The sequence below is a fragment of the Oncorhynchus kisutch genome, unplaced genomic scaffold (genome assembly GCF_002021735.2).
Source record: "Oncorhynchus kisutch isolate 150728-3 unplaced genomic scaffold, Okis_V2 scaffold2442, whole genome shotgun sequence".
NCBI lineage: Eukaryota > Metazoa > Chordata > Actinopteri > Salmoniformes > Salmonidae > Oncorhynchus > Oncorhynchus kisutch.
The window spans coordinates 90,429-109,696 of record NW_022264387.1 but is presented as its reverse complement, the minus strand read 5'-3'; the positions used below and the strand labels follow the sequence as shown (position 1 = coordinate 109,696).

The 19,268-nt window shown below is 38.4% G+C and overlaps 1 protein-coding gene and 1 long non-coding RNA gene across 2 annotated transcripts; both read left to right on the top strand.

Moving 5' to 3' along the window:
• The first annotated feature begins 484 nt into the window (after nucleotides 1-484).
• On the top strand, nucleotides 485-14,086 carry LOC116370086 (uncharacterized). The gene is made up of 4 exons (XR_004208704.1): nucleotides 485-1,968; nucleotides 8,768-8,866; nucleotides 13,579-13,695; nucleotides 14,037-14,086. It is a non-coding gene; the product is annotated as an uncharacterized LOC116370086 (long non-coding RNA).
• Nucleotides 14,087-14,435: 349 nt separating this feature from the next.
• On the top strand, nucleotides 14,436-15,748 carry LOC116370085 (NLR family CARD domain-containing protein 3-like; the record flags this gene model as incomplete). The annotated part of the gene is made up of 2 exons (XM_031819690.1): nucleotides 14,436-14,479; nucleotides 14,856-15,748. Coding segments are annotated over exons 1-2 (930 nt in total), but the record flags the coding sequence as incomplete, so codon positions are not given.
• Between the last annotated feature and the right edge of the window lie 3,520 nt (nucleotides 15,749-19,268).

Genomic DNA, 19,268 nt, shown 5'->3' with positions numbered 1-19,268 from the left:
GTAGCTCATTTACACATGAATCAATCCCCTCTTCTCTTTATGCTATCAGACACTGTAGCTCATTTACACATGAATCAATCCCCTCTTCTCTTTATGCTATCAGACACTGTAGCTCATTTACACATGAATCAATCCCCTCTTCTCTGTATGCTATCAGACACTGTAGAACACCTCTTCTCTTTATGCAATCAGACACTGTAGCTCCTTTACACATGAATCAATCCCCTCTTCTCTTTATGCTATCAGACACTGTAGAACACCTCTTCTCTTTATGCAATCAGACACTGTAGCTCCTTTACACATGAATCAATCCCCTCTTCTCTTTATGCTATCAGACACTGTAGCTCCTTTTACACATGAATCAATCCCCTCTTCTCTTTATGCTATCAGACACTGTAGCACCTTTACACATGAATCAATCCCCTCTTCTCTTTATGCTATCAGACACTGTAGCTCCTTCACACATGAATCAATCCCCTCTTCTCTTTATGCTTCAGGTCCACAAACAAGTCAAATGGGTTGCCCTGCACACCGTGTTCATTGGCCTTGTTCGGTGTGAATCTGCCGACTTGACATTGTGTCTCTTTTCTCCCCAGTGGGAGATGTGGTGCTTGGGGAAGAGGGAGAGCAGTACCTGCTGCCTGGGAGGCCTGCTTGGTGACTGTAGCTTCTTTCTCTGCGTTCATGTGGTTCTCATGAAGCTCACATGCCAGATCCATGATGAAATCTCTCCTGTTGACTGTCTTGACAAGGCATTGCTTGTACAACACGTGTTGATAGCAGCCATGTCGAGCACATTGTAGAACAGCGCAACAGGCCAGCGGCAAGTACCTCCTTTTACAGAGTATTGCCATGTAATAGTAATAATATGAATGTAATATAATGAAAGGGGGGATACTAGTTGGTGTCTGTCAGATGGAAGGCTGTTTGTATATGGTAGAGATACTGTATATACTGTAATGACCTGGCTAGATCATAAAGGGGATACTAGTTGCTGTCTGTATATGGTAGAGATACTGTATATACTGTAATGACCTGGCTAGATCATAAAGGGGATACTAGTTGCTGTCTGTATATGGTAGAGATACTGTATATACTGTAATGACCTGGCTAGATCATAAAGGGGATACTAGTTGCTGTCTGTATATGGTAGAGATACTGTTTATACTGTTATGACCTGGCTAGGCTAGTCTTCTTTGTGTGTTCACTGTTCCTAGCAGGCTAGTCTTGTTTGTGTGTTCACTGTTCCTAGCAGGATAGTCTTCTTTGTGTGTTCACTGTTCCTAGCAGGATAGTCTTCTTTGTGTGTTCACTGTTCCTAGCAGGATAGTCTTCTTTGTGTGTTCACTGTTCCTAGCAGGCTAGTCTTGTTTGTTTGTTCACTGTTCATAGCAGGCTAGTCTTGTTTGTGTGTTCACTGTTCCTAGCAGGCTAGTCTTGTTTGTAATCAACTTGTCTGACAGGAAAATGATGTGAAGATGTTTTCCATGGTCACATGTCTGCCTTTGTCCATGTCAGGCTCCACATGACTCAAGACCACAGTCTCAGACACTCAACCACTGGCATGGTTTCATTTCCCCAGACATGGAAAGACATTGAGCAAGTCTGTGGCTAACCAGAACTGAAGTCACATGCACTATTATCAGTTTCTATCTGGTTTCTATTGGCCATTCATCCATTGACGACAGAATATCAGATTTGAATTTGATTGTGTTACTAGTTTCTGCCTAGTTGCAGATCAATGCTGCTGCTGCAGGGGTCCTGTGATAAATACCTGGACAACACGGATGTTGATCAATGCTGCTGCAGGGGTCCTGTGATTAATACCTGGACAACACGGATGTTGATCAATACTGCTGCTGCAGGGGTCCTGTGATAAATACCTGGACAACACGGATGTTGTTGAAGAAAAAGTGAACTTTGGAAATTAAGCTGCACCTCTTGAATGTTGAGAGTTATTTGATGAAGGTACGTGTCAATGAACCTGTAGAATCTGATCTCAGATACAGTATTATATAGAAACCACAATGTTTAACCTGTAGAATCTGATCTCAGATACAGTATTATATAGAAACCACAATGTTTAACCTGCAGAATCTGCTCTTTCTGATACAGTATTATATAGAAACCACAATGTTTAACCTCTGATACAGTATTATATAGAAACCACAATGTTTAACCTGTAGAATCTGATCTCAGATACAGTATTATATAGAAATCACAATGTTTAACCTGCAGAATCTGATCTCAGATACAGTATTATATAGAAACCACAATGTTTAAACTCTGTTACAGTATTATATAGAAATCACAATGTTTAACCTGCTTGTGACTCTGAAGGAGGATTTAATAAATATATGCTCCTTTCACTGCATCTGTCAATTACTAGATGCTCCCATCTCTTCAGGTACTAGATGCTCCCATCTCTTCATGTACTAGATGCTCCCATCTCTTCATGTACTAGATGCTCCCATCTCTTCATGTACTAGATGCTCCCATCTCTTCATATACTAGATGCTCCCATCTCTTCAGGTACTAGATGCTCCCATCTCTTCATGTACTAGATGCTTCCATCTCTTCATGTACTAGATGCTCCCATCTCTTCATGTACTAGATGCTCCCATCTCTTCATGTACTAGATGCTTCCATCTCTTCATGTACTAGATGCTCCCATCTCTTCATGTACTAGATGCTCCCATCTCTTCATGTACTAGATGCTCCCATCTCTTCATGTACTAGATGCTTCCATCTCTTCATGTACTAGATGCTCCCATCTCTTCATGTACTAGATGCTCCCATCTCTTCATGTACTAGATGCTCCCATCTCTTCATGTACTAGATGCTCCCATCTCTTTAAGTACTAGATGCTCCCATCTCTTCATGTACTAGATGCTCCCATCTCTTCAAGTACTAGATGCTCCCATCTCTTCATGTACTAGATGCTCCCATCTCTTCATGTACTAGATGCTCCCATCTCTTCATGTACTAGATGCTCCCATCTCTTCATGTACTAGATGCTCCCATCTCTTCATGTACCAGATGCTCCCATCTCTTCATGTACTAGATGCTCCCATCTCTTCATGTACTAGATGCTCCCATCTCTTTAAGTACTAGATGCTCCCATCTCTTCATGTACCAGATGCTCCCATCTCTTCATGTACCAGATGCTCCCATCTCTTCATGTAATATTTGACAACTGATAGACGTAATATTGTCACTCATCAGATTATTGTAAATGTAATCTTGTCTACAGGCTGACTCTTATCATGTGTGAAATTTGTTTTACTACGATCTGTAGTGAAAAATAGAAGTAGAAAAGTCTTAAAAATATGTTTTCTGTGACATAAAAGTAAAAAACAGTGATTTTCAAAACCTGCAATAGTTTAGGTTTTGTATTGCTTCCAAACACCACTGACAATCTAATTGTGTTTGAAAACCACTGGTTTTAAATGTTATAACTTTTGATGATGTCATTGGGTAGAACTTTTTAACTTTATACTTTTTTTTTCTACAAAACTTAGAAATGCACCATTTACACATTTTATTTTACTTTATTTTTATGGCTGAATAGGACCTTTAAAGGTCGTGTTTTTATATATATATTCTGATGTTATTTATTTTTATGGCTGAATAGGACCTTTAAAGGTAGTGTTTTTATATATATATTCTGATGTTATTTTATTTTTATGGCTGAATAGGACCTTTAAAGGTCGTGTTTTTATATATATATTCTGATGTTATTTTATTTTTATGGCTGAATAGGACCTTTAAAGGTCGTGTTTTTATATATTCTGATGTTATTTTATTTTTATGGCTGAATAGGACCTTTAAAGGTAGTGTGTTTTATATATCATTTGCCTCCACAGCAACATGAACACCTGAATACTTTCACATACAAACCAAAGGAGGCTGGTGGAGGAGCTATGAGGACAGGCTCAGTGTAAAGACTGGAATGGAATAACTGGAACATCAAACACTTAATTAATTTATTCAATTTCAGCCATAAAAATGAACCCGTCCTCCTATAGCTCCTCCCACCAGACTATAACTCCTCCCACCAGACTATAGCTCCTCCGACCAGCCTTTCCTCAGTTCACTTCCTGTTTTCAATACTTGAGGGGAATTCAATGTTATCTTTCAGCCTTCCCAAAACCAAAGACAATCTCTGTACAGGATCTGAATGTATAACCTTTTGCATGAGAACTTTCCTGCAATGTAGGGAATGTAAAACTTGTAGTGTATTTGAGATGAATATAAAAAGGTTTTTGAAGTTTGTAATACAGAGTACTGCCTCTGCAACAGCGTCAGAAAATATGGGATTTCCTCATGAAATTGTAAATAAGTGTGTAGCTTACACAGTTACAAAATGGCTGTAGAAACTGTGGCACAGATTTGTCTGCACAACTAGAAGTGGGATAAATGTGTTGATTTGAAGGGAAGACGGGCAGACTGGTAAGTCTACTATAGACGACATAGAACTATTATACAGTTATACAGTTAGTAAGTCTAGTAAGTCTAGTAAGTCTACTATAGACTACATAGAACTATTATACAGTTAGTAAGTCTAGTAAGTCTAGTAAGTCTACTATAGACTACATAGAACTATTATACAGTTATACAGTTAGTAAGTCTAGTAAGTCTACTATAGACTACATAGAACTATTATACAGTTAGTAAGTCTAGTAAGTCTAGTAAGTCTACTATAGACTACATAGAACTATTATACAGTTATACAGTTAGTAAGTCTAGTAAGTCTGGAGGATAATTATTATGAACTGAGGTCGTCACACATTCAATAGACAGAATAGGCTGAGATATGATCCTTTATATTCCTGAACGACCTGATGGTCTCTGTGGGAAATGTTTAGGAAATATCCTTTATATTGCTGAACGACCTGATGGTCTCTGTGGGAAATGTTTAGGAAATATCCTTTATATTGCTGAACGACCTGATGGTCTCTGTGGGAAATGTTTAGGAAATATCCTTTATATTCCTGAACGACCTGATGGTCTCTGTGGGAAATGTTTAGGAAATATCCTTTATATTCCTGAACGACCTGATGGTCTCTGTGGGAAATGTTTAGGAAATATCCTTTATATTGCTGAACGACCTGATGGTCTCTGTGGGAAATGTTTAGGAAATATCCTTTATATTCCTGAACGACCTGATGGTCTCTGTGGGAAATGTTTAGGAAATATCCTTTATATTCCTGAACGACCTGATGGTCTCTGTGGGAAATGTTTAGAAATATCCTTTATATTGCTGAACGACCTGATGGTCTCTGTGGGAAATGTTTAGGAAATATCCTTTATATTGCTGAACGACCTGATGGTCTCTGTGGGAAATGTTTAGGAAATATCCTTTATATTCCTGAACGACCTGATGGTCTCTGTGGGAAATGTTTAGGAAATATCCTTTATATTGCTGAACGACCTGATGGTCTCTGTGGGAAATGTTTAGGAAATATCCTTTATATTGCTGAACGACCTGATGGTCTCTGTGGGAAATGTTTAGGAAATATCCTTTATATTCCTGAACGACCTGATGGTCTCTGTGGGAAATGTTTAGGAAATATCCTTTATATTGCTGAACGACCTGATGGTCTCTGTGGGAAATGTTTAGGAAATATCCTTTATATTGCTGAACGACCTGAGGGTCTCTGTGGGAAATGTTTAGGAAATATCCTTTATATTCCTGAACGACCTTATGGTCTCTGTGGGAAATGTTTAGGAAATATCCTTTATATTCCTGAACGACCTGATGGTCTCTGTGGGAAATGTTTAGGAAATATCCTTTATATTCCTGAACGACCTGATGGTCTCTGTGGGAAATGTTTAGGAAATATCCTTTATATTCCTGAACGACCTGATGGTCTCTGTGGGAAATGTTTAGGAAATATCCTTTATATTCCTGAACGACCTGATGGTCTCTGTGGGAAATGTTTAGAAGATGTCGCTACATGCTCAGTTATTTAGAATGAAAATGATTTGAAGGTGATGAGTCCTGCTACTGGTAGTCTATGTAAACTCTGTCAGGACCACTTGTGGGTCACGGCAGGGGTCCAGGTGGGTCGGGGGATGACATTACTAAAATGACAATGACAATGGACTGAAACATATTTCAATAACAGCATATCATCTTTGAGAATGTTCATTCAACTAAATAAAAGCTGGACAATTAGACAACAACCACTCTGTTTAGTTGTCACTGTGTTAACCACAACCAACATGTTGGATCTCTGTTTAGTTGTCACTGTGTTAACCACAACCAACATGTTGGATCTCTGTTTAGTTGTCACTGTGTTAACCACAACCAACATGTTGGATCTCTGTTTAGTTGTCACTGTGTTAACCACAACCAACATGTTGGATCTCTGTTTAGTTGTCACTGTGTTAACCACAACCAACATGTTGGATCTCTGTTTAGTTGTCACTGTGTTAACCACAACCAACATGTTGGATCTCTGTTTAGTTGTCACTGTGTTAACCACAACCAACATGCTGGATCTCTGTTTAGTTGTCACTGTGTTAACCACAACCAACATGTTGGATCTCTGTTTAGTTGTCACTGTGTTAACCACAACCAACATGATGGATCTCTGTTTAGTTGTCACTGTGTTAACCACAACCAACATGTTGGATCTCTGTTTAGTTGTCACTGTGTTAACCACAACCAACATGTTGGATCTCTGTTTAGTTGTCACTGTGTTAACCACAACCAACATGTTGGATCTCTGTTTAGTTGTCACTGTGTTAACCACAACCAACATGTTGGATCTCTGTTTAGTTGTCACTGTGTTAAACACAACCAACATGTTGGATCTCTGTTTAGTTGTCACTGTGTTAACCACAACCAACATGTTGGATCTCTGTTTAGTTGTCACTGTGTTAACCACAACCAACATGTTGGATCTCTGTTTAGTTGTCACTGTGTTAAACACAACCAACATGTTGGATCTCTGTTTAGTTGTCACTGTGTTAACCACAACCAACATGTTGGATCTCTGTTTAGTTGTCACTGTGTTAAACACAACCAACATGTTGGATCTCTGTTTAGTTGTCACTGTGTTAACCACAACCAACATGCTGGATCTCTGTTTAGTTGTCACTGTGTTAACCACAACCAACATGCTGGATCTCTGTTTAGTTGTCACTGTGTTAACCACAACCAACATGTTGGATCTCTGTTTAGTTGTCACTGTGTTAACCACAACCAACATGTTGGATCTCTGTTTAGTTGTCACTGTGTTAACCACAACCAACATGTTGGATCTCTGTTTAGTTGTCACTGTGTTAACCACAACCAACATGCTGGATCTCTGTTTAGTTGTCACTGTGTTAACCACAACCAACATGTTGGATCTCTGTTTAGTTGTCACTGTGTTAACCACAACCAACATGATGGATCTCTGTTTAGTTGTCACTGTGTTAACCACAACCAACATGTTGGATCTCTGTTTAGTTGTCACTGTGTTAACCACAACCACCATGTTGGATCTCTGTTTAGTTGTCACTGTGTTAACCACAACCAACATGTTGGATCTCTGTTTAGTTGTCACTGTGTTAACCACAACCAACATGTTGGATCTCTGTTTAGTTGTCACTGTGTTAACCACAACCAACATGATGGATCTCTGTTTAGTTGTCACTGTGTTAACCACAACCAACATGTTGGATCTCTGTTTAGTTGTCACTGTGTTAACCACAACCAACATGTTGGATCTCTGTTTAGTTGTCACTGTGTTAACCACAACCAACATGTTGGATCTCTGTTTAGTTGTCACTGTGTTAACCACAACCAACATGTTGGATCTCTGTTTAGTTGTCACTGTGTTGACCACAACCAACATGTTGGATCTCTGTTTAGTTGTCACTGTGTTAACCACAACCAACATGATGGATCTCTGTTTAGTTGTCACTGTGTTAACCACAACCAACATGTTGGATCTCTGTTTAGTTGTCACTGTGTTAACCACAACCAACATGTTGGATCTCTGTTTAGTTGTCACTGTGTTAACCACAACCAACATGTTGGATCTCTGTTTAGTTGTCACTGTGTTAACCACAACCAACATGATGGATCTCTGTTTAGTTGTCACTGTGTTAACCACAACCAACATGTTGGATCTCTGTTTAGTTGTCACTGTGTTAACCACAACCAACATGTTGGATCTCTGTTTAGTTGTCACTGTGTTAACCACAACCAACATGTTGGATCTCTGTTTAGTTGTCACTGTGTTGACCACAACCAACATGTTGGATCTCTGTTTAGTTGTCACTGTGTTGACCACAACCAACATGTTGGATCTCTGTTTAGTTGTCACTGTGTTAACCACAACTAACATGTTGGATCTCTGTTTAGTTGTCACTGTGTTAACCACAACCAACATGCTGGATCTCTGTTTAGTTGTCACTGTGTTAACCACAACCAACATGTTGGATCTCTGTTTAGTTGTCACTGTGTTAACCACAACCAACATGTTGGATCTCTGTTTAGTTGTCACTGTGTTAACCACAACCAACATGTTGGATCTCTGTTTAGGGGTCAGTGTGTCAACCACAACCAACATCTTGGATCTCTGTTTAGTTGTCACTGTGTTAACCAAAACCAACATGTTGGATCTCTGTTTAGTTGTCACTGTGTTAACCACAACCAACATGCTGGATCTCTGTTTAGGGGTCACTGTGTTAACCACAACCAACATGTTGGATCTCTGTTTAGTTGTCACTGTGTTAACCACAACCAACATGTTGGATCTCTGTTTAGGGGTCAGTGCTCTAAAATGAGTCTCTCTGGAGAGAGAAAGAAGGGGGGCCCTGCCTCTAAAATGAGTCTCTCTGGGGGACATGTCACCAAAACTAAAAGGTGAGCTGACAATATTGTTTAAGAATGTATATTCTAAAATGTTTTTTAATCAGAAATTGCTTATGGGTACATTCTATATAACTGTTCTAGATTTGTATGAAAATGTGTTTTTTTTTGCTAAATGCAAATAAATATATATATCCATTGTTGTCTCACCTAGATATCTATATATCCATTGTTGTCTCACCTAGATATCTATATATCCATTGTTGTCTCACCTAGATATCTATATATCCATTGTTGTCTCACCTAGATATCTATATATCCATTGTTGTCTCACCTAGATATCTATATATCCAATGTTGTCTCACCTAGATATCTATATATCCATTGTTGTCTCACCTAGATATCTATATATCCATTGTTGTCTCACCTAGATATCTATATATCCATTGTTGTCTCACCTAGATATCTATATATCCATTGTTGTCTCACCTAGATATCTATATATCCATTGTTGTCTCACCTAGATATCTATATATCCAATGTTGTCTCACCTAGATATCTATATATCCATTGTTGTCTCACCTAGATATCTATATATCCATTGTTGTCTCACCTAGATATCTATATATCCATTGTTGTCTCACCTAGATATCTATATATCCAATGTTGTCTCACCTAGATATCTATATATCCATTGTTGTCTCACCTAGATATCTATATATCCATTGTTGTCTCACCTAGATATCTATATATCCATTGTTGTCTCACCTAGATATCTATATATCCATTGTTGTCTCACCTAGATATCTATATATCCATTGTTGTCTCACCTAGATATCTATATATCCATGTTGTCTCACCTAGATATCTATATATCCATTGTTGTCTCACCTAGATATCTATATATCCATTGTTGTCTCACCTAGATATCTATATATCCATTGTTGTCTCACCTAGATATCTATATATCCATTGTTGTCTCACCTAGATATCTATATATCCATTGTTGTCTCACCTAGATATCTATATATCCATTGTTGTCTCACCTAGATATCTATATATCCATTGTTGTCTCACCTAGATATCTATATATCCATTGTTGTCTCACCTAGATATCTATATATCCATTGTTGTCTCACCTAGATATCTATATATCCATTGTTGTCTCACCTAGATATCTATATATCCATTGTTGTCTCACCTAGATATCTATATATCCATTGTTGTCTCACCTAGATATCTATATATCCATTGTTGTCTCACCTAGATATCTATATATCCATTGTTGTCTCACCTAGATATCTATATATCCATTGTTGTCTCACCTAGATATCTATATATCCATTGTTGTCTCACCTAGATATCTATATATCCATTGTTGTCTCACCTAGATATCTATATATCCATTGTTGTCTCACCTAGATATCTATATATCCATTGTTGTCTCACCTAGATATCTATATATCCATTGTTGTCTCACCTAGATATCTATATATCCATTGTTGTCTCACCTAGATATCTATATATCCATTGTTGTCTCACCTAGATATCTATATATCCATTGTTGTCTCACCTAGATATCTATATATCCATTGTTGTCTCACCTAGATATCTATATATCCATTGTTGTCTCACCTAGATATCTATATATCCATTGTTGTCTCACCTAGATATCTATATATCCATTGTTGTCTCACCTAGATATCTATATATCCATTGTTGTCTCACCTAGATATCTATATATCCATTGTTGTCTCACCTAGATATCTATATATCCATTGTTGTCTCACCTAGATATCTATATATCCATTGTTGTCTCACCTAGATATCTATATATCCATTGTTGTCTCACCTAGATATCTATATATCCATTGTTGTCTCACCTAGATATCTATATATCCATTGTTGTCTCACCTAGATATCTATATATCCATTGTTGTCTCACCTAGATATCTATATATCCATTGTTGTCTCACCTAGATATCTATATATCCATTGTTGTCTCACCTAGATATCTATATATCCATTGTTGTCTCACCTAGATATCTATATATCCATTGTTGTCTCACCTAGATATCTATATATCCATTGTTGTCTCACCTAGATATCTATATATCCATTGTTGTCTCACCTAGATATCTATATATCCATTGTTGTCTCACCTAGATATCTATATATCCATTGTTGTCTCACCTAGATATCTATATATCCATTGTTGTCTCACCTAGATATCTATATATCCATTGTTGTCTCACCTAGATATCTATATATCCATTGTTGTCTCACCTAGATATCTATATATCCATTGTTGTCTCACCTAGATATCTATATATCCATTGTTGTCTCACCTAGATATCTATATAATTCCACCTATGTTGTATCCATTGTTGTCTCACCTAGATATCTATATATCCATTGTTGTCTCACCTAGATATCTATATATCCATTGTTGTCTCACCTAGATATCTATATATCCATTGTTGTCTCACCTAGATATCTATATATCCATTGTTGTCTCACCTAGATATCTATATATCCATTGTTGTCTCACCTAGATATCTATATATCCATTGTTGTCTCACCTAGATATCTATATATCCATTGTTGTCTCACCTAGATATCTATATATCCATTGTTGTCTCACCTAGATATCTATATATCCATTGGTTGTCTCACCTAGATATCTATATATCCATTGTTGTCTCACCTAGATATCTATATATCCATTGTTGTCTCACCTAGATATCTATATATCCATTGTTGTCTCACCTAGATATCTATATATCCATTGTTGTCTCACCTAGATATCTATATATCCATTGTTGTCTCACCTAGATATCTATATATCCATTGTTGTCTCACCTAGATATCTATATATCCATTGTTGTCTCACCTAGATATCTATATATCCATTGTTGTCTCACCTAGATATCTATATATCCATTGTTGTCTCACCTAGATATCTATATATCCATTGTTGTCTCACCTAGATATCTATATATCCATTGTTGTCTCACCTAGATATCTATATATCCATTGTGTCTCACCTAGATATCTATATATCCATTGTTGTCTCACCTAGATATCTATATATCCATTGTTGTCTCACCTAGATATCTATATATCCATTGTTGTCTCACCTAGATATCTATATATCCATTGTTGTCTCACCTAGATATCTATATATCCATTGTTGTCTCACCTAGATATCTATATATCCATTGTTGTCTCACCTAGATATCTATATATCCATTGTTGTCTCACCTAGATATCTATATATCCATTGTTGTCTCACCTAGATATCTATATATCCATTGTTGTCTCACCTAGATATCTATATATCCATTGTTGTCTCACCTAGATATCTATATATCCATTGTTGTCTCACCTAGATATCTATATATCCATTGTTGTCTCACCTAGATATCTATATATCCATTGTTGTCTCACCTAGATATCTATATATCCATTGTTGTCTCACCTAGATATCTATATATCCATTGTTGTCTCACCTAGATATCTATATATCCATTGTTGTCTCACCTAGATATCTATATATCCATTGTTGTCTCACCTAGATATCTATATATCCATTGTTGTCTCACCTAGATATCTATATATCCATTGTTGTCTCACCTAGATATCTATATATCCATTGTTGTCTCACCTAGATATCTATATATCCATTGTTGTCTCACCTAGATATCTATATATCCATTGTTGTATCACCTAGATATCTATATATCCATTGTTGTCTCACCTAGATATCTATATATCCATTGTTGTCTCACCTAGATATCTATATATCCATTGTTGTCTCACCTAGATATCTATATATTCCATTGTTGTCTCACCTAGATATCTATATATCCATTGTTGTCTCACCTAGATATCTATATATCCATTGTTGTCTCACCTAGATATCTATATATCCATTGTTGTCTCACCTAGATATCTATATATCCATTGTTGTCTCACCTAGATATCTATATATCCATTGTTGTCTCACCTAGATATCTATATATCCATTATTTAACAGGAAGGTTGGTATCCTGTATATTAGACTGTGATATGTGGTTGTCTCACCTAGATATCGATATATCCATTATTTAACAGGAAGGTTGGTATCCTGTATATTAGACTGTGATATGTGGTTGTCTCACCTAGATATCGATATATCCATTATTTAACAGGAAGGTTGGTATCCTGTATATTAGACTGTGATATGTGGTTGTCTCACCTAGATATCGATATATCCATTATTTAACAGGAATGTTGGTATCCTGTATATTAGACTGTGATATGTGGTTGTCTCACCTAGATATCGATATATCCATTATTTAACAGGAATGTTGGTATCCTGTATATTAGACTGTGATATGTGGTTGTCTCACCTAGATATCGATATATCCATTATTTAACAGGAATGTTGGTATCCTGTATATTAGACTGTGATATGTGGTTGTCTCACCTAGATATCTATAGATGAATGCACTTACAGATGCTATATCTTAATTTGACCCAGTTTCTCACAGCAGGAAAATAACAGCAATTTTTTTTTTTTTTATGAGATGTTTAGGGCAAAACAAGTCTAACATGTTTAAATGAAGAAAAAAAAAACTTTAGAAGCCTTTATAGTGGTTTAATAATATCTTTAAACAATAAAATCGAATGTACCAACATTTCTGAAGATGGCGTTTTGGAATGAAACTCTTCTTTACCCATCTGAGCTCAGATGATGAGAGATTGTCTCTGTTGTGTTGAAGCCCATTCAAGCAGGAGAGACCAGCCTCCCCTGTACCCAGCTGTGTGTCCATGAAGAGTGATAAGTCTATGGGTCTACCTATACTGTTTAGAGAGGGAGACTTTTCTACTGAACAAAGGTAAGAAGAACTCATGGGTCCTGGTCAGTGAGTTAAACAACACTGTCTCTAGTCATTTCTCCTCTCCCATTTTCCCATTTATTGTTGTTGTTTTCATAATCCATAGGCTCATCCTTTTGTCCATTTCCATAGTCCTAAAACAATATTAAACAAACACAACATTCCCTCCGTGTGTGTGTGTGTGTGTGTGTGTGTGTGTGTGTGTGTGTGTGTGTGTGTGTGTGTGTGTGTGTGTGTGTGTGTGTGTGTGTGTGTGTGTGTGTGTGTGTGTGTGTGTGTGTGTGTGTGTCTGTCTGTGTACTCCCTGGATGAGGAGATGTAATCTCATGTTTTGTCCACAGAAACCAACAGGAGAGATCAGAGTCAGAGATTCTCAGTGGTCAGTCTTCCCAGAGTCATCAAACAGACCTGGCCTCCATATTCAGTGTATGTGGTCCTGTTATGTACATTTGTTTTTGTTTACCTCAAGTAAAGTTGATCTGTCAATCATTCATTAATGTGTTAATGAGAAAGCATTTATTCTCTTGCTTAACTTATTTACTTGATTTATTTCAGTTGCTTGAAGAGAAAATTATGACATTTGTGAAGAACGAGCTGAAGATGTTCAAGAGGATTCTTAGTCCAGAACTCCCAGAAGGCTTTGAGAGTCAGAAGCAGGATAAGGAAGTGGTGGATGCTGAAGATGAGAAGCAGGAGAGCAGTGCCAGAGAGGGGGCTCTGAAGATCACACTGCACATCCTGAGGAAAATGAACCAGAAGGAGCTTGCTGACACACTGGAGAAATGTAAGATCTGTCTGCCTCATGATGAATGGTGTTTTATAACATTTAAAAGCTGTAGCTAAAGTACAGCTAAAGTAGCTGTGTAACTCAATGATATTGTAGCAGCCTTAACACAACACCTAGTGACCTCATCAAGTAGCAGCAGGGATGTGTTGTGGTGATTAATTTAGAGAGAGAGAGACAACATTAATAATACCATCAATAATACCAATAATAATATAATCAGTCACACCAGTCTGTAATGCATTATGACTACATTTACACATTTATACAGTCAGTTAAGAGAATAAATTATTATAATTTACAACTTTATAACAGTCCTACAATACTGTAGGCATTAAAACAGACGTAATATTAATATCCTCTGTGTTATTTCTAGATTCAGATGATCCTGCTGTGATTTGCCAACGTGAACTCAAATCTAATCTAAAGAAGAAGTTTCGATGTGTATTTGAGGGGATCGCTAAACAAGGAAACCCAACACTTCTCAATAAGATCTACACAGAGCTCTACATCACAGAGGGTGGAACAGGAGAGGTCAATAATGAACATGAGCTGAGACAGATTGAGACAACAACCAGGAAACAAGCAAGACCAGAGACTGCAATCAAATGTAACGACATCTTCAAACCCTTAACTGGACAAGACAAACCTATCAGAACTGTGCTGACAAAGGGAGTCGCTGGCATTGGAAAAACAGTCTCTGTGCAGAAGTTCATTCTGGACTGGGCTGAAGGAAAAGCAAATCAGGATGTCCAATTTGTATTTTCATTCCCTTTTCGGGAGCTGAATTTGATGAAAGAGGAGAAACACACTTCCATTGAACTACTCAATCACTTCTCAATGGAAACCAAACAATCAGGAATCTCCATCTACAACAAGTACAAAGTTCTGTTCATCTTTGATGGTCTGGATGAGTGCCGACTGCCCCTAGACTTCCAGAATAACAAGATCTGTTGTGACGTCACAGAGTCAACCTCAGTGGATGTTCTGCTGACAAATCTCATCAAGGGAAATCTGCTTCCCTCTGCTCTCCTCTGGATAACTACCAGACCTGCAGCAGCCAATAAGATCCCTTCAGGGTGTGTTGACCAGGTGACAGAGGTACGAGGGTTCAATGACCCACAGAAGGAGGAGTACTTCAGGAAGAGATTCAGTGATGAGGACCTGGCCAGCAGAATCATCTCACACATAAAGACATCAAGGAGCCTCCACATCATGTGCCACATTCCAGTCTTCTGTTGGATTTCTGCAACAGTCCTTGAACACATGCTGAAACATAAGAGAGAAGAGATGCCCAAGACTCTGACTGAGATGTACACACACCTTGTGGTGTTTCATACCAAACAGAAGAATGAAAAGTATCTTGGGAAAGAAGAGACAGGTCCACACTGGAATAAAGAGAGCATTCTGTCACTGGGAAAACTGGCTTTTCAACAGCTTGTGAATGGCAATCTGATTTTCTATGAAGAAGACCTGAAAGAGGCTGACATTGATGTCAATGAAGCCTCAGTGTACTCAGGATTGTGCACACAGCTCTTTAAAGAGGAACGTGGGCTGTACCAGGACAAGGTGTACTGCTTTGTTCATCTGAGCATTCAGGAGTTTCTGGCTGCTGTATATGTGTTCCTCTCATTCATCAACAACAATGAGAATCTAATGGACAAACTGCAATCAACATCCAGGAACCTTTCTGTGAGGATCAAACAAAGGCGTAAAGTTACTTTCTACAGGAGTGCTGTGGATAAAGCCTTACAAAGTGAGACGGGAAACCTGGACCTTTTCCTCCGCTTCCTTCTGGGCCTCTCACTGGAGTCCAATCAGAAGCACTTACGATGTCTACTGACAAAGACAAGAAGCAGCTCACAGAGCCATGAAGAAACAGTCAAGTACATCAAGGAGAAGATCAGGGAGAATCCCTCTCCAGAGAGGAGCATCAATCTGTTCCACTGTCTGAATGAACTGAATGACCATTCTCTAGTGGAGGAGATCCAAAGATACCTGAGCTCAGGAAGTCTCTCAAAACCCAAACTGTCACCTGCACAGTGGTCAGCTCTGGTCTTTGTGTTGCTGACTTCAGAAAAGGAGCTGGATGTGTTTGACCTGAAGAAATACTCCAGATCAGAGGAAGGTCTTCTGAGGCTGCTGCCAGTGGTCAAAGCCTCCAGAGCTGTTCTGTGAGTAAATAAAATGACAATTAAGAACTAATCATCAGGAAGAAATATTCAGTTTAGTGAAAAATATGTATTACAATATTTACATAATATTAATTTGAATAACTTATTGAATAAATGCATTGATTTTCACATTAGTATAACAATATGACCATACAATTCTAGGAGACAGAAGATGAATATATATGTTGTTTGAGAGAATAAACCAAATGCATCTGCCATCGTCCTTCTACACTTATCGTTAAATGAACAGTGTGTTTGTGAAGTCATGATGATCTCTTTGCAGGCTGTCAGGCTGTGGAGTCACAGAGGAAGGCTGTGCTTCTCTGGTCTCAGCTCTGGAGCCAAACCCCTCACACCTGAGAGAGCTGGACCTGAGTAACAATGACCTGAAGGATTCAGGAGTGAAGCTGCTCTCTGCTGGACTGGGGAATCCCCACTGTAAACTGGAGACTCTGAGGTCAGTATTCCTGTAGTTGGTCAACAAGTGATAACTGTTCACCAGATCCACATGTGTTTACCTGACACACATAGTCCACACCATATGTGTTTGGACAGTGAAGCTTACAGTTTTACATTTGGTGCTCTACTCCAGCATTTTGGATTTGAGATATAATGTTTCATATTAGGTGACAGTACAGAATGTCACCTTTTATTTGAGGGTAATGGTGAGAGGTCAGCATGTTTTGTTGTATCCTCTGTTATTGGTAATGGTGAGAGGTTAGTATATTTTGTTGTGGCCTCTGTTATTGGTAATGGTGAGAGGTTAGCATGTTTTGTTGTATCCTCTGTTATTGGTAATGGTGAGAGGTTAGCATGTTTTGTTGTAGTCTCTGTTATTGGTAATGGTGAGAGGTTAGCATGTTTTGTTGTAGCCTCTGTTATTGGTAATGGTGAGAGGTTAGCATGTTTTGTTGTAGTCTCTGTTATTGGTAATGGTGAGAGGTTAGCATGTTTTGCTCTAGCCTCTGTAACTCTCACAATTTTTCATGATTGATACATTATTTTTATTATTCAAGGCAACTCGTTATCTAATCACTTAGACATAAGATTAAGATTAAGTCTGACTTCTGGCTTTTTAAACTGGTCTGGTCAGTCTACTAAAATATTTGTACATCTCTACAAGCTTAGATTACTTAGATTCTTTTTCGAATAATGATACAATTATGTTAATTAATGACGGATGACGGATTAATATAATAATGATACATTCATTTATGAATTTTTTGACTCTTAACAATATGTATAACAATATGACCATACAATTCTAGGAAACGGAAGATGAATCTATATGTTGTTTGGGGGAATTAACTAAATGCATCTGCCATTGTCCTTCTACACTACTGGTGTTGAATTGTGTGTTTGTGAAGTCATGATGATCTCTTTGTCAGGCTGTCAGGCTGTCTAGTCACAGAGGAAGGCTGTGCTTCTCTGGTCTCAGCTCTGAGGTCAAACCCCTCACACCTGAGAGAGCTGGACCTGAGCTACAATCACCCAGGAGACTCAGGAGTCAGACTGCTCTCTGCTGGACTGGAGGATCCACACTGCAGACTGGAGGAACTCAAGTATGTAGAGGGTTTATGTCAATGTTCATATCAGACATGTTTGACTTATCAGGTTAGTTAAGACAAACATTCTTTCCACCACTTGGACAAAGTTATATGCTGTGTGTGTGTGTGTGTGTGTGTGTGTGTGTGTGTGTGTGTGTGTCCTTTCACTGGCAAGACACTCACTGAACATTCACACTGGACACACATAGGATACCAACAGGACACACACACACTGGACACACATAGGACACCAACAGGACACACACACACACACTGGACACAATATGTTGCTCATTACCTTCCACAGCAATAATCGTTTCACCACAGGGGTGTTGTGGTTAACTAACTGGATATTTATATACCACTTGGACAAAGTTATACTGTATGTGTGTGTGTGTATCTAGTGTGTGTGTGTATGTGTGTCTGTGTGTGTGTGTGTGTGTGTATGTGTGTGTGTGTGTGTGTGTATATGTTCAGTGTTTCCAGTGTGTCTGTCCAGTGTCTGTCACACTGGACACATACTGGACACACACTCACACAGACACTGGACACATACTGGACACACACACAAACACTGGACACACACACACACTGGACACATACTGGACACACACACACACAGACAATGGACACACACACACACTGGACACATACTGGACATACACACACACACACACACACACACACACACTGGACACATACTGGACACACACACTGGAAACACTGGACACACACACACACTGGACACATACTGGACACACACACACACAGACACTGGACACACACACACACTGGACACACACACTGGAAACACTGGACACACACACACACTGGATACATACTGGACGTACACACACACACACACACACACAGGACACACACACTGGACACACACACTGGACACACACACACTGGAAACACACACTGGACTCACACACACACTGGACACACACACACACGCACACACAAACCATTCTTAGTTATTTGCTGACCGTGTGTGTGTGTGTGTGTGTGTGTGTGTGTTCAGGTGTATCCCTCAATGACTGTCTGTTCTTCTGCTTACCGCTA